Raw genomic sequence first — 26,821 nt, 5'->3', positions numbered from 1 at the left:
TCTGATTTGCCCCCTTTTGCTATTTTTCAACCTGTCAAAAGCAGTCCCCACAATCTTAGGGCTAACAGGGGCAGGGGCTTCAGTAGGTGTATTGAGCATGCTCAGTATACCCTAAGTAGCACTCACTACAGAGAGCACTTTAATACACTACACCTGCCCTAAGCATTATAATGATCATATGGCCAGACCCCTTACCTAACAGGTGAGGTACGGAGGAGGGGGGTGGTGATGACTGCTAATTCCTGGGTCAAGCCACCTAAATTGTTTGAATTAGACTATATCATTCAGAAAGACATCCCGTCTCTCACTTCCAGTAGTTAGTTATTGGCACAGTTTAAAAATTCATTTCCGGGTTGAATTGTTGTAGCTTAGATCTTGCTATGCCATTGCCTGCTAGATTAACAAGTTGATTTATAGACTCATCAATTCACTCTTTAACCTTTTTGGTAGCTTATCTCTATCAATTAAACGCATGTTTTCCAGACCCTGAATCATAGCTGTGGCTCTTTTCTGAACTCTTTCAATATCTTTGTTAAAGTGTGGATACCAGAGCACCTGGGCACAATAGAGCAACCTTCTTAAGTCTGTGCTATATTCCCATTTATATCAAAGCATTGTACAAGAATCTGACCCCATACATCCTGTTCAGGACACAGTCTCTTATGTCACAGTCTTTACTACATCATATATAAGTGCTGCATTTGACTTTGTTAAAATGCATGTTTGATTACACCCATTTTAATCAAACAATCCAGAGAGAGCTAAATGATTTGCCCTTATTTATCATTCCAGCTAGCTTTATGTCATCTGCAAACTTTACCAGTGGCAGAGTGGGATTAAAGTTATGAGGGGCCTAACGCTAATGGGAGGCAAGGCCTCAGTATGAATTACATATTGAAAAAAATTACAGTCATCAAATATTTATCTGCATACATATTTATGTAAAATTAAGTTTCTTCTACTCTTATTACACTCAATTTTTTTCTTAGTTTAGCTGTGGCAAAGTCATAAATGATGTCATCGTAATTCAAAGACCTGATGATTTCATCCTCAATGCTCAAGAGGGACAAAGCACTGAGATGCTCTTGAGTCATGGTGCATTGGAGGACATTTTTTAACCTTGTTAGAAGAGAGAAGGAACGTTCTCCACTACAGTTAGTGATCATTACTGACAAATGCTATAATGCAGTTTCAACATTTGGGAAATCTTCTATCACATTTAATTCAGTCATAACGCAGTACTTGCAAATAGATTTGCTTTCATCATCTTTTCTCTCTATAGCAGAGTGACGTGAATTCAACAAGTTGAAGAAACTCTTTAGTAAAATCTACTGGGACATTGTCTGGGTACTTCTGATACAGACGTTTGATACCTTCACTGACTTTGGAACTTGAAATGTTAGGCAAAAAATTTGTCAGTACACTAAAGGTTTTGTCAATATTTTCTTAAGCCTCGATCCGATGTTCTAGTGAACTCTTCAGTTTGTTGATGATTGTGATGAAGGTATTCACTCCAAAGGCCTCTTTGTCATTGAATGAGTGGTCAGTTGCTTCGTCATGTCTTCTGTCTTTTGCAGCATCTGGCTGACTTATACTCATGGTTAGCAGTCCTTGCAGCCCCCTGAATTTCATACTCATCAAAAAGAACAGGAGTACTTGTGGCACCTTAGAGACTAACAAATTTACTTGAGCATAAGCTTTTGTGGGCTACAGCCCACTTTATCAGATGCATAGAATGGAACATACTGTAATATATACATACAGAAAACATGAAAAGGTGGAAGTTGCCATACCAACTCTAAGAGGCTAATTAAGATGAGCTATTATCAGCAGGAGAAAAAAAAACTTTTGTAGTGATAACACGGCTGCTACTCTGAATACTCATCGGAACTATCCCACAGTTGTTGAAGAACAGTTCCAGGACTCCTCATTAGGTTTACAGCAGTGGAAAGGTCAATTTGAGCATTTTGCAAGCTTAGACCTCACCTGCTGAATGGCTGAAGTATACCATTCCAGATGCATTGCATAACTCAGGATATTCATATCTTTTCTTGATGATGACTTTTGAGATTCATAATCCTTGATGCCCTCTAGCGTTTCAAGGATCTTGGGGTATCCCAAAACAACCACACTCACAGCTTCAGCATTGGCACTCCACTGTGTCCCTGAGTGATTTGGGCACTGGGCATCCCTTTGGTAGTGAATCTTTAAGAATCGTCCAATGACTGATTGATGCAGAGAAAAAACTGTACAATCCTTGGAGAAATCCAAAAAAAGAAACTGCTTCAATACAACAGTCCACAGCAATCTGGCCAACAAGGTTGAGTGAGTGTGCAGCACATAGTATGTAATCAACCAAAGCATTGTGTTCATTTATCTTTGCCTGCATCCCTGAATATTTGCCACTCATATTACTTGCATTGTCATAGCTTTGGCCATGACAACGACTGATGTCAATCCCACTTTTGGTGAGGAAATCAAGTAGGTATGAGGCAAGTTTATCCCATGTGGCTGGTGATGATTATGAAGGTCATGAAATGCTCAACTGGTCAGCTGGGTAGTACATAACGCAAGTTGACAGCTGACATGTGACACCTCCGGTGAGGAGTCGACGTACACTGAAAAAAATCTCAAATCTTTGAGCTCATCTACAATGGCTGATAGAGTCTTCTTTGCCACCAATGAATTAATCACAAATAGTCTTTGATAGATATGATGTATGGCTTTTTCCATGATTTGCGTGTTTATTGAGATGCTCAGCTAAAAAAAGATCAAGCTTAGCGATTAGCTCTAGAACACCAGGGTAACTACCACTGTGTTTCGATCCAACAGTCTTATCTGAGCCACGGAATGGCAGACCACGCTCAGCAAGTAAAACTATGGTTTCGGCTACATATCTGAGAACCTTTTTCCAAAAAGCATGAGCTTCCAAAAACTGGTTTTCCATTTGGATATCAATTCTGCAACTAACTTTCTTTCGGACATGGTAGCTGCTAACTGACAATGCATGCTGCTCACTCACTGCATGATTGGTCATATATGCAGTATTCTTCCAATCACTGAAGCCTTCACAGAACATTCTCCACTTTTTGGAATCAGAAAACAGGCAATAACAAAAACAGTACACTTTCTTCTTAGAAGGTGAATAGATGAGCCATTCTCTCTTGCCAATCTGTTTGTTAGGCTTCACATGCTCCAACATCGATTTGGTCAGATAACGATTCTGATTGGTGTACTCTTGCTTTGTCAATGAAAAGTCAGCATCTAGATATTGGCATTTCTGTGGGCCCTTCTCAGTCCAATATGCAATGAGAAGTCATGTCCCACTTGCCTGGATCATTGGAGAAGGATATTTTTGTATTACTATCACTAGGAAAGTCTTCAGAGGAGTGGCGTCAGACTGCAGCTAGAGAAGTCACAGGAGGCTGCTTCTTTTCATCAGGCACAGGAGCAGCAGGTTTACTTGAGCTGGTATTCGCCTGGACTTCTGCACCACCAGACTTAGTAGGAGGAAAAAACGTTAGGAGAGAAGGAGTACCTTTGAGCACTACATCTTTCTTTGCCCACCTTCAGTTTCTGCCATCCTCCTTTCTTCAACACAGTTTCTGTTTTCCAGTGTAGGCCTTCTTTGTACAAAGTTCAATATTGCATAGGCCCACAAACACTTACTTAGCCCAAAAAGAACAAAATCACAACCACCATAAATTGAATTCACAATCTTGATGGATTAATTTGTACAAAGCAATATCTAATGAGACAAATTTCTGATGGCCTCACTACTGTCACTCAGCTGTTACATCGATATGGAATGGAAGGCCTACAATAGGGCCTAAAGTAGGACCTAAAAATAGGAGGGCCCAAGGCTATAGCCTTATTAGCCTATGGGTTAATCCAGAGCTGATCAGTGGTGACTTTATATTTTCTTCCAGATCACTGACAAAGATATTGCAAAACATTGGGCCAAGAACAGTTCTCTGGCACTCCACTAGAAACAGCCCTATTTGATGAGGACTATACATTAACAATTATGTACTGAGTTCTATCAGTTAAGTGCTTTTATACTTGCCTTGATCCACCAAATCTATAATTGAATCAAAAACATTATTTACTTTTCAGTAAACCTATTTTTAGTAAAATGAAGTGGACTGTCATTACTGATGCTAGCAACCTTTAATTCTTTGATTAAATCCTGTATTAGCTGTTCCATGATTTAGCCTAGGATTGATGTCAGGCTCACTGAACTAAGCTTAGCTGGGTCATCCCACTTACCTTTTTAAAAAACATATTAGCAACATCTTAGCAAAATATTAGCTTTTTTCCCCTGCAGTCTTCTGGAACTTGCCCAGTTTTCCAAAATTTATTGAAAATAGACATAAATAACACAAATTTCCTCAGCCAATTTGTTTAAAATGCTTGGGCACAAATTTAGTCCTGCCTGTTTAAACATGTTAAACTTTAATAATGCTTTTTTTTTTTACCTCATTCCTAGTTACAGTGGGAATAGAAAGCATTTCATTGTTGCTGTAGTATGTGAATACATAATCCACGCTTTCCAAATATTAAATATTTATTGAACTTTTGTGCATATTAAGACAATTTTATCTAAAAGTAATAACAGCTGGACATCATTATTATATTTCTTTTGTTTCCGATATCTTAAAAAATTCCCTTATATCCTTTACCCAAAAGGTAATAGATTTTTCAATGATACTTTTAGCTTCCCCTTATTAACTGTCTACATATTTAATAACTTCTAATTAATACCTATTGATATCAACTTTCCCTTTTTAATTGCTGCTTTCACACCTCTTCTTAACCAGGATGTTTTCTTAAGCCAAAGCAGCCTTTGTTCATGATTGCAGAATTGTGGCTTTTGTGGCATCTCGTAAAATGTTCTTAACTCCCAATTACTCACATTTTTCTATTTAAATTTTCCTCCCAATCAATGTTGTTCAATTGTTTTCTGTTTGGAGAAACTGGCCATTTTACAGCATTTATGTGTTTTACTAACTGGGTTTGCATTCTTTTTTCACACATGTAGCCAGGTTGTGATCACTTGTACCCAGACAACCATTGCCCAAGCCACAATGCTTACACTGTTTTTAGTACCGGACTCTAAGTCTCACGGCCATAGGTTTAAAAACAGCGTAAACATAACCTTACAAAACTTTAGAAGGCTGTCTGTCATACACACACACATCCACCTTTTTGCTGTGTGTTTGCACAGTGATCAGCACAATGGGGTCCTGCTCCATGACTGGGGATCCTATCATAGAAGATTAGGATTGGAAGAGACCTCAGGAGGTTATCTAGTCCAATCCCTTGCTCAAGGCAGGACCAGGACCAACACCAACTAAATCATCCCAGCCAGGGCTTTGTCAAGTCGGGCCTTAAAAATCTCTAAGGATGGAGATTCTACCACCTCCCTAGGTAACCCATTCCAGTGCTTCACCACCCTCCTAGTGAAATAGTGTGTCCTAATATCCAACCTAAACCTCCCCCACTGCAATTTGAGACCATTGTTCCTTGTTCTGTCATCCGCCACTACTGAGAACAGCTGAACTCCATCCTCTTTGGAACCCCCGTTCAGGTAGTTGAAGGCTGCTATCAAATCCCCTCTCTCTTTTCTTCTGCCCAGTTCCCTCAGCTTCTCCTCGTAAGTCATGTGCAACTGCAATAAAAATATCATACATACACACACACACACACACACACAGAGGATTCCATAACCTACTATTTTACCATTTTAAAAATATTTTTCTAACATTAATTCTCACTGTACATTCTCTATAACTCTGTTCCAAATTTAACAGTCTGGGCAGCAATTAGGTTACTCTCCATCTACACCCATTCCTTTTTAATAATTTTATTTGCCTGGACTCTGCCCAAGATAGAGTGAATCATCTTTACTCCCACCATCTTTATGACAGTAGAAATGTGCCATACATCATGACACCAATCTAATTGTCTTGGACACTTTTGAAACATGCTACAGACTCATCCTGTTGACCCTTGGCATTCTCACAGCTAAGCAAATTTCATAAGGCAAGTAATTTAAGTGCCATTTTTTGAGAAAGCAATGCTGTAATTGAAATATAATTTTTTGGTACTTAAATTACATCCTCTCATCTGTTTTTTTAATATATTAAATATATTGATGATTTTCTTGATAGCATTAATTTGAATAGACTACATGGAGTTTAATAAGCATGCATTAAACTCTGCCCATATTCAGTGTATATCACTGGTATATAACTGTTTAAAGCTTTATAGTGTTTTTCTCTCTCTTTACAAACATCACTGGTCTACAATTTTTGAGAAGTCGTCTGCTTCAGAGATAAAATGTGATATTTAATATGTATTTTGATGTGCTGAATTCAAATATGACAATTAAAACAACTGATTGGCTACTGTTTCTAAGATATTTTAGTTTTTACATTTTATGTCTATGTATATTGTGTAGATAGTAGAGTTTTAATCATAAATTGTAAACCTAGGGCTTTTCATGTGTTTATGGTTGCTTTACACGATAATATTTCACCTGTCCTGTTTATGTAACACTTTAAAATCAGCAAAAGGGTTATATAAATAAAATTGATTATGAAACAAAAGGCAAAAAACTATTATGTACATAGTTTAGTCCTATTCAGTGTCTACTTGGGGCTTCTTGTATTCATTAAATGGAGCATCTCTTGTCACTGTCCAGCAATAGTCTGCAAGCATTGATGGGCTCCATTTGCCCTGATAGCCTGCCAGGAGATTCCACTGCTGTAGTCTGGAGCCCAACGGCTCTGCCTTACTCTTGGGTAGTTCCAAATCCCTGACAAGGTCATTCAGTTCACCTTGTGTTATGAGGTGTGGTTCAGAGGAGGAGGATGGGAGAAAATGTGGGTCCTGTGACATTGATTGTTCAAGATCAGAAGTTTCATCCTCTTCCTCTTCCTCGTCTGACTCAAGTGAGAATGATTCTGGTGCATCAGGAACCGGCAGTCCTTCTCCGTGGGGTACTGGGCGTATAGCTGATGGAATGTTTGGATAATGCACAGTCCACTTTGTCTTCTTTGACACACCTTTCCCAACTGGAGGCACCATGCAGAAGTAACAATTGCTGGTATGATCTGTTGGCTCTCTCCAAATCAATGGCACTGCAAAAGGCATAGATTTCCTTTTCCTGTTCAACCACTGGCCAAGATTTGTTGCACAAGTGTTGCAGCATGTGTGTGGGGGCCACCTCTTGTCCTGATCTCCAATTTTGCAGCTAAAATAAAGGTGATAGGCTCTCTTAACCATAGTGGTTATACTGCACTTTTGTGATGCAAAAGTCACTTCACCACAAACATAGCAGAAGTTATCTGCACTGTTCACACAAGTACGAGGCATCTCTGCTCACTTTGGCTAAACAGAAATGTGTCCCTTTGCAAAATCAAACACTGACAAATAAGAGAGCATGACACTGTATGATTTCTAGAGCTGATATAGGCCATTTGTTCAGCAGAGTGATGTAAGCTTCGTTATGATTGCATCATCCATGACTTCTAGGAATACCATGATGCAATTCATATCATGTATGACGCAATACCAGCTTCAGATTGCATCATTCATTGTTTTGCCTAAAAAGCAAGTACTGTCCAAACCCAGTCATAGATTTATTCACAGATCCAGTCAAAGATGTATTTTAGTCATTTCTGGTTTAAATTGAGATCCCTTCCCTTTATAACTCACTTATCCTCCACCATTCCCAAGTCAAGGGTCGTATATACTGACCCAATAGCATATCTTGAAAACTAGAGCCAATCAACAATTTTAAGCATCATTTTTGTTCTCAGTGACCCAGAATTAGTAAAGTTGGACTACTTTTATTTCAGAAGCATTTTGGCTGTAGAGCAGTGGCTTCACAACACTTGTGCAAAGTAGGTAAGTGTTATACGGAGGAGTAAAATGTGATAGAGGTTCAGTAAATTGTCTAAGGTCATCTAGTGAATGATAACATTAGAACGATAACACTAGAACAAGAACAGAACCCAAACATGCTGAGTCAATTCCTCAGCTCCTATCTCCCTTCAGAGCACTAAATAGGACTGTGGAAAGAAAAATCATGTTTTAAAATCAACCATATATTACATGAATTCCATTTGGGGTAATTATATTGTATATGGAGGCAGCTTATCCTACATCTGCCTACTGTGGACTAACCTGCACTTCCTGTGCAGCATGTGATGCTAGCCACTCAAACACAAGTTACCAGACGAGACAGACCACAGATGTGACTCAATATAACAATTCATAAGTTCCTATTATGGCTAGCTTATGTATCTCCTCAGTCTCAATTGCAGAATTATTTCTTCAGCTCCTCTCCTAAAAACAGTCATGTTGTATTGTTGGCATATTCCATGGCAGAGATAGTGGCACATAAGTAGTGCATCCCAGTTCTGTTTCCTATACAACACCATGATAATGATCTTACACTTTCCTCTGCAATGTCTTGTGAATTTATGTCATTGTTTTGTTTTATTAATAACTTAACATTTTGCAGAGAGCACTATCTGCATATTTTAGTAATGAGGTTGCTAAACATGCACAAACATTGATAAGTAGAACAAATCTTTTTATAAGTTCTACACAGTAGAGGTACAGTACTGATTTCTGATATGGATAAAAGCAGAACTAAATCCTGCTAAATAATTTACTAAAACTGCTCCCTGTTCAAATGCTGTTGCTGTCTCAGTTTAGGTATGCTGCTTATCCAATATAACACAGGCAACACCTCTAAAAAGTTACCTTAGATAAAAATGTCATACCTTTAAAGACCACTGTCTTGGGACTTTTCAGGACTTGAAATAGTGCTGCACTTTATTGGATACTATTGGGAATCTCCCTTTTGCAGTGGTAGAAAGCTCTTATATCTAGCCCTGAGATATCAGACCTTAAACCTGTCACAGAAATAAGGACTGAATTATGTCTGTCCCATGTGTAGGCTGGTGCAATTTTTTTGAGAAATATCTCATATAGGCTAGAGAAACAAACATTTTTGTGGCTCATTGATTTCAAATGAACAGCATTGCATTGCAGTTGCCAAGAGGTTTGGAAGTAGCAGCTATTTCATTGAAGATGGATAGTGTGTGGGATACCTCCAGGTGATCAACAGAAGTTTGTGTAATAAATAAGGGTGTTCTCATACAGGTTTCACAATGTGTACACATGTGTATTTTATTAATTTATTTTGAAACTATTCTGATTGGGCACAGAGGATTTGTGTGACTAAAAATGGTGTAATTTTTAACTCCATATGGATACAATGGGACAGTAGTCTCATGGAGAGAAGGCAACATCCTCCATCTGTAGTTATCACAAATATGCAGTGACTGACTCCATCATTAATCCTTAGTTTTCTGGCAAAAACATTTTATTACACCAAAAAATATAAGCAGAGGGATTGAAGGAAAAAGATCCCCTGGGCCAGCAGCTCTGCACACTATGAAAAGGACTGACTGCTTCTTCACGGCATGGCTGTCCCACAGATGTCTTTCCTATTCACAACTGCACAGAACACCCCACCCTCTAATAACTGTGGCAACTACTATAATCACATAAAAAAAGAATTAGGAAAATACTTATGCATTTTGTACTATATTTAATGTGATGCATTTTGCCTAATTAGGCTGGTTGATTCTCCTTGTTTCCAGCTGCTTCTATAGGCATCCAGACTCTTTGCAAAGAAGTGGTACCTATAGAAGCAGTTGGAAAAAGGAAACAAAATCATCCTGTGCCAGAACAATGCTCTAGTGCCAATCAGTAATTGGTCCTCAGACAACAGTTTGGGAATTGCTGCCACTAGGAATTCTCCCAACTATCCCAGGGAAAAACAAATAACAAAAACCCAAAATTAAATTCAGGCTAAACAGGCCTAGAGATTTCCTTTGCACTCCTGTCCTTCCCTTTGTTCAAAAGAAAAGCAAGCACTCACTAAAATCTCTCCCCTAAATAATAATGTATTTTTAAAAGGGAGACATTTGAAGTTAGCGGGCAAAAAGAAAAAAAAAACTAGTTGTGTTTTTGGTAGCAGGAAAGCATGCTTACCTTTAACTTTACTTGTCATACCTGGCTGCTCTGCTTTGTTCTATGCAGACCTTACAGTGACATTTACAAGAGTCCTGCTCTCTTCAGATAGAAGGATTCTTGTCAATTTCACTTCACTGCCATCATAACAAGAATAGAGCAGCAGGCACAGTGGTCAAAGATTTTTTGGAGCACCTGAGATTAGATGGGAAAATGGCAGCCTGGTTTGTTACTTGTTTCATAGTAAATAAGTGTGTTGGAACTCTATTTATTTAAAGGACATTACCCGCACAATGTGACTTGATAAGAACACATCTTTAAGGGAGGTAAAATTGTTGGCAGACTGTACTAACCTTAGAAGAGTCTCTTCAGCTTTTTCAGTGTAGGCCTTGTAGCATATGAAGCAAATTAGGACAAAGACAATGGAAAATATCAAAACAAAATTTTTTACTACTATAAAATTATGAGAGACGTATCAAGTATCTCACTAGACTGATGAATCAATGAAACAGATTTTAGATAGTTAAATTAAAGCGTAGCTTTTCTGTAGTGCCTTGTCATATTTGTTTTCTCTCCTTACCCCCAAAAAATTGAGTTTTATTTCATGTTTGGGTCCTAGCACAGCTAAATACAACTGAATTATTTTTCCACTAACTTTTTGAAAAACAAATATTTGATCTGATTTATAGAACAAGTATGAATCAGAACTAAATTTAAGCAGAAAGACATGCCTTTCCAACTTGTAATAAAACATATGTAATAATAATACCTACCTGTCATACACAGATAGTGAGATAAAAACAGTTTTTATCAGTATAACATATAAAACATTTTAATATATAAATATACAAACATTAATCAATCAATCTTAATACTCCTAAGAGGTAGATGGGTAAGATTATTATCCCCATTTTTCAATATTTCTTTTGTACATATATCTTGAGTACTAAATAACCAAGAAAACCTGGTTTGCAAAACAGTCTTTTATTGTATCCGTGCCACACATATTAGTGAAAAATAACACTCCTATAAAAAGAAAAAAAAGAATGCTACCTTTTCCACAACGTTTTTGTTTTAAATAAAGCTTCAAGTACTCTTACATACGTACAAAAAAAAAAATTTCTGATCTATCTGCCTCCAACAGGCCACCACAACACACAGTAGATAAAACACAGTGGTTACAAATGTTTTTTTGTTATTTCTGTGGCAAGGCAAATGGAGGGAAATGTTTCTATGAAAAAATACTGTGTGCGTAAGAAATTGTCACAATTTTATTTCACATGGATACAAATGATTATACTTAAATCTGAGGCCCTGGTGGCTTGAAATTATATAACAAAATAGAAAAATGGAAAACTAATATCCCCTACACCCTGTTTTAAAGGCAGGCACTACCAAGATTAAGGAGACTCCACAGTGTTGGTAGAGGATAATTACTGTACAAGCCGTATAGCTACAATTACCTTAAGACTAAAATAAAATGCTACAGTCCTTCTAAGGCATAAACAATAATGTCTGCAAATAATATGTACACATCATACATATTTAAAACAAGACGTAATATAAACAGTAATGAACAGTATATACATATGTCTCAAATTTTCTTCACTGTCTTCAAATACAATTTTACTACACAAGTGATGCAGCAACATATATATATAAATGTACTTGTAACTCTACAGTAAAGTTTTAACTTTTAGTGCTTTTATAGCACAACAGTGTAAACAGTTTTACTTGGCTTTGTTTTATATTTTAAAACATTCCTTGTTGTATTTTCAAGATTTAAAGCAATTTTTCTAATTCTTCCTTTTCACAGAAAACGAAGATTCTGGATGCTGTTTAATCATAAATAATTCATAAAATTAAATACATTCACTAAAAAATAAACTACAAAGTAAAAAAATGAAAAATAGATATTTATTGAAAGGGGAAAAGAGAACCATTTCCCCATGTAGAGCTCTGGTGGTTGAATATTCAGTGCGTTTTGATATATTTTAAATTGCTATTGCACTATAACACCCCTTTCTTTGAAATTCTTTGGGTGTGCTTCCCTGTTCTACCTAAATTAGTTTGATAAAACACACAAACCAATAACCAAGGGCCATGGCTGCTGTAGGAGTGAAGCCTTTAGAATTAGTATCACTCTTCTGCGATACTTCTCTTTAAGGAAAAAAAAAAAGCAGTCATTAGTTATGCGTGTGCCTTGCACTTTTTATGTAAATACAGTTCACATTGCTGGTCTCATTTGTCCTTGTTTAAGGAAAAAACTGAGTTCTGATAAATTCAGCTCACTTTGAAAATCTCTGTCCATTTCTTTTCAAAATATTTCCTCATGTTGTGGCCAGCCCTGCCTATGTCAGAATCATCTTCATTAAAGGTTTCACAGTTGTCAAAAACAAGCCTGATGTCTAGAGAAAATGCTTCAAGATTAGGGTACCTGAAAGAACAGAGAGGGTAAGGTTTTTTTGGAACACAGAATCCCAGGGAAAAAAATAAAACCTACATATATCAGAAGGGAACGTAAAAATACAAATTAATGTACAGGTGACCATGAAATCCTCAGTATATACTGTACATCTCAGTTATAATTTTAACATTTCTAGTTTTAATATGAACTAATTCCAGGAAAATAGTCTTTACAGCAAAGAAGATAATTTCTATTTTTGTTTTTGATGTTTGCAGAAAGTACAGTCTAGGAGGGAGAATTCCAGGTCTATACTAGAACCAATACCAATTTTCAACCAACACTCTTCCCTCAATAGTTTTCTGGTTAAAATAATAAGGAATTATTCCCATTTTACTCCTCCCTTATTTGGCTGCATCACTGACTTTTAAATGGACTAAAGAGTTCCCTTAACTTTTCTTGTGATAGCAATCTGTACAGCATATGGACCCATATGTGTATGTCTCCATATCAAAGAAAAATCCGCAGCTGGCTTGTGCCAGCTAAGCTGGACCTCAAGCTGCAGGATGGAAGGGTCCCAGAGTTTGGCGGAGTACCCAGTGATCGCTTAATGTTCTGCAAAGATGTGGACTGACACTCATGTCGCCGCTCTACAGATCTCTGAGATGGGGACATTCTTGAAAAAGACAACGGATGACATAGAGCTTGTGAAGAGTGTATGAATAGTATCCGAATGGGTCATACTGCAAACTTGGTAACGGTGTCTGATACAGTTTGAGCTCACTTGGAGCTCTTTGGGCTGATACTGCTGAGCCTGTGGCTCTTTCCACAATGAAGAGGAAAAGCTAGGGGGACTTCCTGAAAATCTTCGTCCTGTCCAGGTAGAAGGCTAGGGCTCTCCTGACATCTAGTGTGTGCAATATAACCTCCCTGTTGTCTCGGTGAGGCTTGGGGTAGAAGGTTGGAAGATGAATTAACTGGTTCATGTAAAATGGGGAAGTTACTTTGCGAATGAATTTCAGATGTGGCCTGAGAGTAAGCTTGTCTGAAAAGAATACTATGTATGAGGGATGTGCCATCAGAACCACTATTTCTCCTATTCTCCTAGCAGAGGTGATCGCTATCAGGAAGGCCTGAGGTACATAAGCGAACAAGTGGCCATGGGTTTGAAGGGAGGCCTAGTCAATCCTTTCAGTACCAGGTTTAGGTCCCATGTGGAAGCAAGAAGTTGAGGTTGTGGGAAGAAGTTTACTATATCCTAGAGGAACCTTTCACTCATCGAGTGTGACAGCACCAAGCATCCCTCTACTGCAGGCCTGCACAACTCGTAAAGCGGTGAGGACCACATTACTCCAAAGAAAACAGCTGAGGGCCGAAATCCCCCGGCCCCACAGAAACACCCCTGCCCAGCACCTCCCGACCCCATGGAAACATCCTGCCCCAGCGCCACCCAGCCCTGCAGAAACAAATCCTCCTTCCCCAGCGCCGCCCCACCAAAACAGCTGTGGGCCAAAAAGGAAGGTTGGGGGTGGAGAGGTGATACTTTATTTTAAATCAACCAGGGGCTCCCAGCTGAAGAGGTGGCTGGGAGTCCTCAGGGGCAAATTAAAGGGTCCAGGGCTCTGGCAGCTGGGGGAATCGGAGCTTTGCAGGGCTGGGGCAGGGATTCAAAGGGCCCAGAGCTCCTGCCGCTGAGGGGAGCCTGAGCCCTTTAAATCCCAGCCCCAGCCCAGCTGCTGGAGCCAGGGTGAGATTCAAAGGGCTCTGGGCTGCCTGCAGCTGCGGGGAGCTCTGGGCCCTTTAAATCCCAGCCGGGGCTGGGATTCTAACAGCTCTGGGCTGCCGGCAGCCCCGGGGAGCCCTGAGCCCTTTAAATCCCAGCCCCAGCCCGCGGCCAGGACTCAAAGGGCTCTGGGCTGCCTGCAGGGGCGGGGAGCCCAGAGCCCTTTAAATCCCAGCCGCAGCCGGGATTCAAAGGGCTCTGGGCTGCCTGCAGCTGCAGGGAGCCCAGAGCCCTTTAAATACCAGCTGCGGGGAGCCCAGAGCCCTTTAAATCCCAGCAGCGGCCGGGATTCAAAGGGCTCTGGGCTGCCCGCAGAGCACCGTGTGCGCGGGATTTAGAATCCCCCCGCAGGCCACACAGTTAGCCTTCACGAGCTGCATGCAGCCCACAGGCCGTATGTTGTGCAGGCCTGCTCTACTGGTTGATGGAAGGCTATTACAGCCACTAGGTGGACTCTGAGAAAACTCAGAGAAAGCCCCAATTTTTTTTTAGTGCAGTCTAAAGTACATGGAAGAGCCAAGGATGTCAGGGAGATTTGCTGGGAAGCACACCAAATCCAAAACCTGGACCATTTTTGCAGGTAGGTACGTTGTGTCGAGAACTTTCTACTGTGTAATAATACCTCTTGCACCTCTTTCAACAGGGGCTTTCTAGGTGTTTGAACTAAGAAAGAGCCATGCCTTGAAATGGAGAACCCCCTAGTTGGGATGCAGGTTACATCCTCTGTCCTGGGAGAGAAGGTTCGGAGTGACTGGGAGAGAGATCAGCAGGCACATTGTGAACTGTCTCAGCCAAGTAGGAACGATCAGAATGACATCTGCGCCATCCCTTATTTTCAGCAGGACCTTCAATAGTAGGGGAAAAGGAGGAAAGGTGTAAAGGAAGTCCCCATCCCAGGGCAGGAGGACAGCATCGCCCAAGGTGTGTTTTCCTATTCCCGCCCTGGAGCAGCAGCATGGACATTTTTTATTCAGCTAAGTGGCGAACAAGTCTGTGGTCAGCACCCCCCACTGCCTGAATAGATTGTGAAATACTACTAGGTCTAGCTCCCACTTGTGGTCATGTGGGAATTTGTGACAGGCTGTCCACTGTGGAATGCTGTGTGCCCAGAAGATAGGCTGCTGATAGTGTGACATCATGGGAGATAAACCAGTTCATAGTCTCATCAGACTTGGCCCCCCCTTGTCGATTTATATCGTGTATGCAGGCTATGTTGTCTGTTAGAACTCTTGGGTGTGATCCTTTGATCAATGGCAGGAAGTGGGTGCAGGCGTTCCTAACCTCTCTGACCTCGAGACTGATGTGAAGGGAGATCTCCATGGGTGACCACTTGCCTTATGTGGTGAGGTAATTTAGATGTGCACCCCATCCTATGAGCAATACATCAGTGGAGGGAAGAACTGAAGAGTAAGGTTGCGAGAAGGGAATCCCTCTGCAAACGTAAGCTGGGTCTTTCCATCAGTTTAAGGAGTTTTTGATCCTGGAGAGTAGTGACTGGGGTTTCTCTAACCTGTCCCTGTTAGAGCTGAGCTGAACCCCATCTGAAGGCATCACATGTGAAGCCTGGCATGTGATATTACTGCTGTGCTCGCTGCCATATGCTCCAAGAGTTGGAGGCAGTGTCTAATATTTGTGGGCTTCTTTGTACATCTCTCTGAGTGTGACCAAGGAGAGAAATCTGTGTGGAGGTAGCAGAGCTCTGGCCTGTAGTGAATCACAGTCTGTGCCTATGAATTCCAGGCACAGTATTGGAATGAGGATTGACTTCTCAGCATTGATCTGTAGACCCAATTCTGTAAACAGGCAAACTGTATTTGGTGAGAGTCTCTAGGAAAGATGGGGCTCTGAGGAGACAATCATCCAGATAAAGGTAAATCATGATCCCTTGGGAGTGTAAGTGCATGAATACTACTGAGAGAACCTTGAAAAATACTCTCATGGCTGATGATAGTCCAAAGGGGACCACTGTATATTAGTAAGTGGTTTTGTCCTAGAGTGAATCTGAGAAATCGTCTTGAGAGATATGAAAGTAGGAGTCCAGAAGATCGATGGCCGAAAACCAGTCTCCCTGTTCTGACGCTGGAATGACTGTTGCTAGAGTGACATCTTGAATTTTTGAGATTTGACAAACTTGTTGAGAGCTCTGAGGTCTAGTAAGGGTCTCCAGCCTCCCTTCCTCTTGGGTATTAGGAAAGACTGAGAATAGAACCCTTTGCTTCATAGATGTGGAGGTACCAGTTCTATAACTCCTAACAGGAGGAGGCAATTGATCTTCTGTAGTAATAAACTCTAGTGAGAAGGGTCCCCAAAGATGGATGGGGAAGGGTGCTGTGGAGGGGGTGGGAGGTAAAATGGATGGAGTACCCAGTGGGAACGATCTCTAAGATCCATCTGTCCAATGTTATGTGTTCCCAGGCACTGCAAAATGATACTAATTGGTAGCCCAATAGGTATAAAAGCATTGGTCGGCTATAGTAGTTGGGGGGCATGGTCTAGTGACACCGCAACTAGCCTGTCAAAATTGGTATTTGGATGTAGACAGCTGGGAATAGGAAGATTGTGACCCAAATGGTTTATGCCTAGAAAATTAACTTTTCTTTCTCTGAGGTTTGTATGGGCATTGAGCCGGATATTGGGATGTGCGTACTCTATACAGGGCACTGCCTCCGTGTTCCTCCATGATGTCTTTTGGAGATGCTGAAGCTGCAGATGTTGCGCTGAGGGGATGTGCCTCAAGGATTCTCAGGTGATGCTCAAAGCTTGAGAGGCATGCTGGTGATATGCTGCCCAAGGGTCCTAATATGGCCACTGGGGTGGAGATGGCATAGAGCCCAGTGGTGGTGCCCATGGATGGCCATTCCAAGATGGTGATGGTGGGGCCATCTGAGGGTTTACTCTAGAGCCCTGCTGATGTTGGGAACCATACAGAGCCTGAGAGGAATACTGTGACGCCTTCTCCTCTGGCTCACTGTCTGACCCTTCACTAAAGAGCGGGGGAGCATGGCATGGCAGCGGAGATAATTCCCATGCTAGGCGGAGGCTCGGTGTAGAGGTCCCGATACTAAGAAGGAGGTTTCTGGAGTGGTGGAATTCCACCAGTACCAAAGACAGTACTGGGGGAGACGGGGATCTTGCCCGTACTGGTCACTCCGGTGCCAGATGCGGTGTTGATGATGGTACTGATATATACTCGTGTACTGAGAGTGCCTAGTCCTGTCCCTCAGTGCCGATGACTCAGTGCCTGTACCCATTAGGTCCATGGGCATGTCAATGGCACCAGCTGCTGTCGTTTCTGTGAGTCGTGGGTACCAGACTGAGAAGGTCTCAGTGCTGACCATACCGAAGATACCGAGCATGATGGGGATTGGTTACAGCTATCTCAGGGCTCACTATGGGGGCTTCCTGCCTTCTTCTTTGATGAGTGGGAAGGGTCAGCAGCTTGCTTCTTCGACCCACAGCCTTTAGATGTAGAGGGATGTGGGGAAAACTCACGTCTGTCAGGTGACTTGTGGTGTGGATCCTGAGAAGATCCGAGAGCCGCCTCCATGAAGATAATCTTCTGTTGGAGAGCTCTGTCCTTATGTGAAAATGGCCTGAGCTACTGGCAGAGACCACGTCTGCTGGATGTGGCCTTCCCCAAGGCAGGGAATGCACTGGGAATGCTTGTCTTCAATAGAGATTGCCTCCTTGCAGGTAAGGCACTTCTTGAAGCCCGGTGAACCAGGCATACTCTATAGGGGAAAGGTCTCCAAGAAGAAAGAAAAGCACGTGGGTGGGGTGTTAAAATATTTTTAATTTTAATTATTCTTTATTTTATTTTAAGAGAATAATGGGGTCTAGAAAACACTACAATTATACTAAGAGACAGACTAATTACAGAAATGAAAATAGAAAGTAATGTTCCCAATGCACTGCGAATAGCTCCATCTCTAACCAGGGGCAGTTGAGAAGGAACTGAGGTGGGGTTAGCCAGTGCATGCTGACTAGCTTCATTGCGCAGCACAAGGAGAGACAGTGCATGTGCGGGCATAGTGGATGCTGATACTGAAATTCTCTTATCAGCAGCTCAGGGATGCAAACACAACTACAGTGGGGCTCCCATAGTGACACGACTTGAAGAATGTTGCATTTCCATTGCACTGGTACCCCAAGCAATAAGGAAAGTGCCCAAGCATCTCTGCACCTCTGTACTTCTATATCCTTTGGATCTGACCTCGCTAGCAGGGGACAATCCTGCACTAGAAAAGTCAGTGACAAAGCTCCAATTAACTTTCAGTGGTACACGCCCAGACCTCCACAAATCACTAGCCTCCTTCCAGATCAAGTAGCTACTAGTAGGCCACTTGCAGATATTCTAGCTTGTAACATGGATATGCTGAAGATTTTGTTCCTCAGCCTTATGCCACTGGAGCACACTTTCCCTCTGAGCTAGACTGTACTCCCACTTTATGATTTGGTCCACTATTTGAAATTTAGTCCTAGATCCTTATCACATGGAGAATATTGATACATTGCGACAGTGCGTGACCTCGCAAACAGAGGAGAATTTTACCATTCAAAAGGAAATTTTTTGAGGGGGGATATCAATGTACTACACTGGAAAAAGTATATTCCGCCATTTTTTCAGTCCATAATCTGATTTAAGCCTTCTTGATATTATGTACAACATTTGATTGCATGAGTTATTGTTGTTTGAAAAGGAGATGCATACACTGAATTAACCTTTTCTAATAAGCACATTTGTATATACATCTTAGTGGCTCATAGTATGGAATAGCACAATGACAACTGAAACTCAGGGTATGGCTACACTACCCACCGGATCAGCAGATAGCAATCGATCTATCAGGGATTGATTTATCGCGTGTAGTGTAGACACAATAAATCCATCTCCGATTGCTCTCCCGTTGACTGCTGAACTTCAGCAGTGCGAGAGGCGGAAGCAAAGTCAACGAGGAAGCCACGGCCGTCGATCCAGCACCGTGAGGATGCGAAGTAAGTAATTTTAATTCGATCTAAGATATGTCAACTTCTGCTACTCTATTCTCGTAGCTGAAGTTGTGTATCATAGATCGATCCCCCCCTCTCAGTGTAGATCAGGCCTGAAATACAACAGCAATGGGCAAATATAAAATAACTAGGTAGAGAGAAAACTGATTTCAGAGTCAATAAGGCTTACTGAATTATTTGGCTATATTTGTAAAACTCCCTTGACCTACTTTTATAGGACTTCTAAAAGAAGTATTTTATGCTGTACTGCTGTTCTCATTTTTGGTTCTAGTTTGGATATATGAGATGCTGAGGTCAACTCTGCTGAGCTGTCTAACCATCACCTCATCTGCTTCAAAGCACTGTTTTCAATATTAAACCAATTTTTTTAAAAAAGAAACAAGGAATCAGGCAAAAATGAAACTAAATCCATAACAAGACTTGTTGTGCAGAGGTACAGAAAAATCTTGCATAAATACAGTGTATAATCCTCAATCCGTGGGCCAAGTATGTAATCCTCATTCAAGTAAATCTTCCACTGGTTTTAACTGGAGTTTTTTCTAAGTAAGGAGTCCAGAATCAGGCACCATCCATGCTTCAAGTCTTAAGTGTGAGTATGGGTTTAAATTGAAGATTTATGGATTGCCTATACACAAAACTTGCATCAGTTTCACTTAAACAGCTTTAAAAACCAATTTAGTTAAACTAGCGCATACCCTGTGTGGACACTCATATTGGTTAAAAGCTGGATGTATGCATTTATCAGCTTGCACATTGAAATTATAGTTGCAAGCTAAACCAATATAAACCAGGGTTTAAACCAACATTATAATCTCAACACACAAAAGCTGCAATAGTTTAATTATGGACATGTCTAAACTACAGCTGTAGTGCCATAGCTGTGCCACTGTAGCACCATAGTGTAGATGCTTCCTACATCGATGGAAGGGGTTTTTCCATTAATGTAACAAATCCACCTCTTGAAGAGGTGGTAGCTAGGCTGATAGAAGAATTCTTCTATCAGTTTAACTGCATCTACATTGTGATTTAGGTTTACCTAACTACAGCATTTTGGACATGAAAATTTTCACACCCTGAGCAATATAGCTAAGTCGATCTCATTTTTAAGTGCAGGCCAGGCCTAAAGCAGTTTAAAAATCACACCTTTAGTTAAACTGGTACAACTTAGTGTGTAGACCAGGCTGTCATTCACCACTGCCTTGTACTCTGATATTTACACCAGCGTAAAATGGGCACAAGATGTTACCTTCTTAGAATTCTACTCATGTTGTTGGGTGCATTTTACAACTATTTAAGGGCCTGATACTGTAAATTAGTGTGCTTTCCTGTCCTTTGTGATCACTTATGCATAACTATATTTTCTTAATATTTTATTGAACTTCACAAATACCTACAGTATAGTACAAGCAAAACATTTTACTTCTGAATTTGTGTTGGTTGCAGTGATGACTCCATGACATCCTTGGGAATTTCAGGCTATATTTCCATCATCATCTATTGGGTGGCAAGTGTAATAGCATTAACAGGCAGAATCAAATTTTCTGTTTCTTTGGTATTCTTTGCATTGCCTATCCTGGCCCAGTGACTCTACAGCATGCCAGACCTATAGTACTGCTATAAAGTATTACCTACAGTAGTCATTATTCAGAGGAATGGTTGAAAAGAAAGGCTTATAGTTGTACACTTTAGTGTGTGTGTGTGTAAATCTGTCATAGGATCAAATTCAGCTACATGTGGGAGAGTGCCTTGCCTTGCCCTAACAAACCCTCCATAGCCTGTTCTGAATGGAGCTAATGGACTCTGAAGGGAGTCCATCTCTTCTTCCTTGGCTGAAAGTTGCTTCATTGTTGGTTCTTAAGATTGTGGGGATGCAAACTGGAAAGAAATGACAGGTGAGATCTTTCCATATGAATTGAAAAAGGGTCAGGGGAAGGGGTAAATAATTGTTCCCGTTATTTATTTTAATTTTCTCTAACGAGAGATGCAATTTTAATTTCAGGACTATGAAATAATTAATCACCATTTGTTGTAATGTTTCATGCTTCTCTCTAGTATGTAGCTTTGGAATGAATTATAACCAATGTACAGTAATACTTAAAGAGCTGTCAACTTAAAAATTACATTCCTGTCTTGAAATTAAAAAACAAAATCAAAAACACATAAGTAACTCAAAAGACTACAACAACTGAAATAAATAAAACATTGATTTTTCAGTGGTTTTTTGGGGCATTTGAGAGCACTTTGTGGTCAGTTTTACTGTTTTCTCTCTGAAGTTTGTTTCTCAGCTTCCCTTGATGTTTGAAAGGGTATTTCACATAGGAACAGGGAAGAGAGAAATATTTATAAAACATGAAATTGTAAAGAACCATAACAATTAGCAGGGGAACTACAGGGCATAAACAGCATCTGAAATTACTTTGAATTCCTTGTTTTTAAAATGACTAGATTTCAAGTTGATTGTGTCATTTTAATTTTTTTGCTGAACGTTCACAAATGTAATGTACAGTATGTTTACTTACTGTCCACTGCTTAGCTTCTCTCTGATGGTGGAAAAGTCCATAGGTTTTTTAATAACCTTCTTATAACCAGGAACAAGTTTCAAGTTTACAGGAAGTAGAAAAGGCCATGCATCTTCATGAGTTTCCAATTCAGACAGGATCATGCTGAATAAAACATGGTTTTAAATCAATACCTTCAGCTGTTGGCTCATTTGCACAGGATATTCACTGTTATGTACATTCACTATGTGTTGTCACTCTATTAACTTTACTAGGGATAGCATACTATTGTCATATATAGAGCATAACGCACTCAATAAGTAACGTTTCTCGTTAATGATCAGTTTGTCATTTATACTCTTTAAAGCTAGTTCCCCAGGAAGAAATTCAAATTATTTTTTTTAAACAGAATATAATGTATCCATGTAAATTTTCCACAGGGTGATTTAAAACAAATAAAACGAGTGCTACTAATTTTCTAAAACAGTCTAAAGGCTTAATTATGCTACTTGCCAGTGAAAGCCAACCAGCAAGGGAAAAAGGTGCACCACAGGAATGGTGAGGCCCTCTGTGGGGCAGAATGCTTCTTTGACATGTGCTGGGCATCTGGATTTCTTACACCTTTAGAAAGTTGTAGACAACACTTCTCTCCTCAGTCTCCACCTGCCAGCTCTTTTTAGCACACAGGAGAAAAGGGGGTAGGATTTCATAGCCACACCCCACCTTGCTATTCTCTCAGGAGAACAAGTGTTGCAACAGGTAGCTTTAGCTGGGTACTCCTATTACACACACTTGCAGTCCCCCAATGGCTGCAATCAAATTATTGCTGCCTCCTGTGTGGGGCACCATAGGGAACAGGGCTCTGCGCTCTCTCTACTACAAGCACACTAACAGAGCAGCAGGCAGTATCTGGCTTCAAACAAATGCTTATATATAGCTCTTACAAAAGACAGGCAGACAGTACCTGCATATAGCCAGGTCCTTGGATTCATCTCTTTTAGGCTTCTTCGTAGGAGTGAAGCTTTCTTGTTTCAATTGGTTAGAAATATTTTCATCAATTTTTCTTTTTTTGGGGTCTGTTTTTCCTCTTTTTAAAGAGCTACTTGTAGTTGCAGAGTCTTCATCCTCCGTATCTCCTGTTAAAGACAATTTCCTGCCTCTCTTTTGTTCATTACTTTTTTTCCCTTTGATCTGAAGTTTTTTTATTTTTAGGGTTTGACCACTTGCCTACAATAGAGAGAATCCAAGTATGTAACAAAACATAACCAGATTACACAGAAGTATGTATTATTTGTAAACAGAAAACCCATGAAAGTCTGACACACTAAACAGTATCAAAACACAATCGCTGCATTTAATATGACGTACAAAGAACAGGTAGATCACTTAATTCTTCTTTATCTCTAAAGGTCATAGACTGTATAGATTCATAAGCCAATATTTTCAGAAGTGATTAGGAATTCTGGGTCCTCAATTTAGAACACTATAAAAGGCACCTGATTTCCAGAAGATACTGAACCGTGCTCTAATAACCAGGCCACTTTATGGCATCTTAAAGTTGAGGCAAACAAAAATCAGTAGTCTCTTAGGAAAAATCTTGGCTATAGTCTTAATTCAAAAGTCCACTGGAATTCTTTAAAGCTCTAGAAATTTCTGGACAGTCCCCTCTCCCAGTCCTCTCAACTTCATAACATTAATTCTAGATAGATCGATCGATTGATAGATATAATTAAGGAAGCAGTTTTAGTCCTGGGGGAAAGGTAGAACCACTGTGAGTTGTCACGACGGTTGTAAACAGCAACGTATCAAGATGGCAAGATAGGGGAGTATATTAGGATGGGTCCTATTTTAAGAACTTCACTTTTGATACTGAAGAGGGATTAACCAGCACACAAATAAAATTTTACAGCTAAAACTAAATTGTGAGGAGCTGAAAATCCCAGTATGAACAGAATAAAAATATAAAAGGAGACAGAGATTAGAAACATAGGCTGAAAAAAAATCCATGAGATTCAATTTGAGAAAATGAAAAATCTGGATACATTTGGATTACAATAATCTAGATACATATATCCTGTGGAAATAAGAAACCTGGAGAGCAATAATGCTGAAAAAGACATAAGGGTAATAATGGACAACAAACCACAAATACATTTACGGTGTAATATTGCTGGTAAAAAAATACAATTTCAGACTACATATTCAAAAAGATTAAAAGGCTGGTGAAGTAATGGTCTTCCTCTAAATGGTTTGGTACAACCACACCTGGAATACTGCATTTGTTTCTGACCAGTACTACTCCAGTTCTAGGAGATAGGTAATAATTGAAGATATACCAATTACCTATTATTACTGGTAAGACAGTGAAGATTGTAGAAAATTAAGATTTTTATTTAAAGGTCAGTAAACAAGGAATTCATCGCTTTATGCAGAAAGATTAGAAAAGTTAAATATGTATAGTGTGGCTAAGACAACGAAGAGAGAACACGAAAGAAGTCTACAAATACATGAATGATATAAATAATATGGAGGGAAGGAAAATACATACTATACACACACACATATAATGGGATGAAACTAAGAAAGTGAACATGGCAGGCTAAAAAGCAGTGAAAACTTCCTGACAGCAAGATATATGAGGCTTTGAAAAAATGTGCTAAAAGAGGTGGCAGCCCTACCACTGGACTTTTAAAACTAGACTGGACAAAACACTAGATTTTGTATTAACAGATACTATAAAAATATCTAAATATAGACAGGAACTAGAAAGGAAAGGACTGAATGATTGAATAGGTCTTTTCCATGTTTACAGTCTAATTCTAATGGCTCCTTTCTTGATTAAAGATTCTGAAAACCCTAGTTTAGTTTTAATATCAGGATGCAGGAGGTCTAGAAAACAGACTAAGAATTTAGTAGATTAATTACAGTGAAATTCCACAACTAGACAAAGGGATTCATTCAGAGGACCATATGGCCATCATGCAAAGTGAAAGGGATGATAAACAGGATATAAAAACCAGCCCATGTCTGCATAGGGGAGGACAGATATGCAAAAGCCTAAAAAGGAGCCATAGCAGGTTGAGGAAAACAAGACGTCTCCAGCAAGGCTATGCTGAAAGGGGAACATAACAGATTTATAGGTTGCATTCATGAAGTTCCATTTAGCTGCCTATGCGATGATAATGAACTCCAAAATGTCCCTTATTTGATAAAAGGAGAAGAGAGAGTCCAAGGATGTCTCTAAATGAAAAATCTCAACTAAACATTATACAGATATTTCCTGATGAGTCTGTAAACAGGGTTTGGGTATTGACAGCACCAAAAAAACACCATTACATCTGAATTCACATTCTAATCTTAACAGGGATTTCCTAAATCTAGAAGTCAAGCATCTAAAGCTACTGAACAGAGTACACTGAAGTTTTCCTAAACTCATCCCACCAACTATTCTCCAGCCAATATGTTATAAAATTAACATAATATAAATGAATAAAAAGACACCCTGTCAAAATAAAAACTATGTATTAAAAATGGTTGCGTTACACACACCTTGGAGAATTTAAACAATAATTTAAAAAATCATATTTAATTTCACAATATTTGTTTATTGACTTTCTATACTTCATTTATCTTCATTTAGTAAATTTTACTTCTTGTTTCTCAAGCACTAGCAAAATGCTGCTATATTCTGGGGGCAAATACTAAGAAAATGTTTAAATATACCCAAAACCAATTTCACTGACACTCTAAAATACAATTTTCTAACATTTGTGTTAGGTTTTGTAAAATGCTATTTTATTTTTTCAATCTCCCACTTGTGCTTTAGTGTTCACATCTGATTGTGTTACATTTATTACCAGGATACAAGCAATGATGATGCTGAAGGCCCTTTTAGATATCTGGGTTCTCTATTTAGTTATCTAAAGAAAAGACGGTTACTCACCTTTGTAACTGTTGTTCTTCGAGATGTGTTGCTCATATCCATTCCAGGTAGGTGTATGCGCCGCGCGTGCACGTTTGCCGGAAACTTTTTACCCTAGCAACTCCAGTGGGCCGGCAGGTCGCCCTCTAGAGTGGCGCCACTATGGCACTAGATATATACCTCTGCCGGCCAGCCCGCTCCTCAGTTCCTTCTTGCCGGCTACTCCGACAGTGAGGAAGTAGGGCGGGTGTGGAATGGATATGAGCAACACATCTCGAAGAACAACAGTTACAAAGGTGAGTAACTGTTTTTTCTTCTTCGAGTGATAGCTCATATCCATTCCAGGTAGGTGAATCCCAAGCCTTACCTAGGCGGTGGGGTCGGAATGAGAGGTCGTGGCCAGGAGTACTGCAGAGCCAAAGGCCGCATCATCTCTGGACTGCTGAACCAGGGCGTAATGGGAAGCAAATGTGTGGACCGATGACCAGGTCGCCGCCCTACAAATCTCTTGGATTGGCACGCGGGCAAGGAAAGCCAGCGATGATGCCTGTGCTCTGGTGGAGTGAGCAGTCACATGGCCCGTCGGAACGTGGGCCAGGTCGTAGCAGGTCCTGATGCAGGAGGTAACCCAGGAAGATATCCTCTGCGAGGAAATCGGTAGCCCCTTGACCCGGTCCGCTACCGCCACGAATAACTGGGGGGACTTGAGGAACGGTTTGGTCCTGTCCACATAAAATGCTAGCGCCCGACGGACATCTAGCGAGTGGAGCTGTTGCTCCCTGCGGGACGAATGGGGCTTTGGGAAAAAGACGGGGAGGAAGATCTCCTGGTTAATGTGGAAAGCCGAGACCACCTTGGGAAGAAAGGCAGGGTGTGGTCTCAGCTGCACCTTGTCTTTATGGAAGACCGTATACGGGGGATCTACTGTGAGGGCCCGTAGCTCTGACACCCGTCTAGCTGAGGTGATGGCCACTAGGAAGGCGGTCTTCCACGAGAGATAGAGCAGGGAGCAAGTAGCTAATGGCTCGAATGGAGGACCCATGAGCCGAGTTAGGACCAGGCTGAGATCCCATGAAGGGGCAGGAGGGCGGATCTGTGGATAGAGACGCTCCAGTCCCTTCAGGAATCTCGCCACCATAGGGTGGGAG

General features: G+C 40.4%; 1 protein-coding gene across 4 annotated transcripts in view; it reads right to left on the bottom strand.

Annotated features, from left to right (window-relative positions):
- Positions 1 to 11,021: 11,021 nt before the first annotated feature.
- Positions 11,022 to 26,821, bottom strand: part of BAZ2B (bromodomain adjacent to zinc finger domain 2B) — a 276,520-nt gene continuing 260,720 nt past the window's right edge. For all 4 annotated transcript variants that reach the window (XM_050969152.1, XM_050969151.1, XM_050969150.1 and 1 more), the window contains 3 exons: positions 22,716 to 22,978; positions 21,773 to 21,916; positions 11,022 to 12,493 (listed from right to left, as the gene is read on the bottom strand). In XM_050969152.1, the coding sequence (XP_050825109.1) occupies positions 12,340 to 12,493; positions 21,773 to 21,916; positions 22,716 to 22,978 (561 nt within the window). In that variant the 3' untranslated portion in view covers positions 11,022 to 12,339. The remainder of the gene's footprint in view (positions 12,494 to 21,772; positions 21,917 to 22,715; positions 22,979 to 26,821) is intronic.

Source organism: Gopherus flavomarginatus, chromosome 10 (genome assembly GCF_025201925.1).
Source record: "Gopherus flavomarginatus isolate rGopFla2 chromosome 10, rGopFla2.mat.asm, whole genome shotgun sequence".
NCBI classification, from domain to species: domain Eukaryota; kingdom Metazoa; phylum Chordata; order Testudines; family Testudinidae; genus Gopherus; species Gopherus flavomarginatus.
The sequence above is the reverse complement of the archived record's forward strand: the minus strand, read 5'-3'. Positions and strand labels throughout refer to the sequence as shown.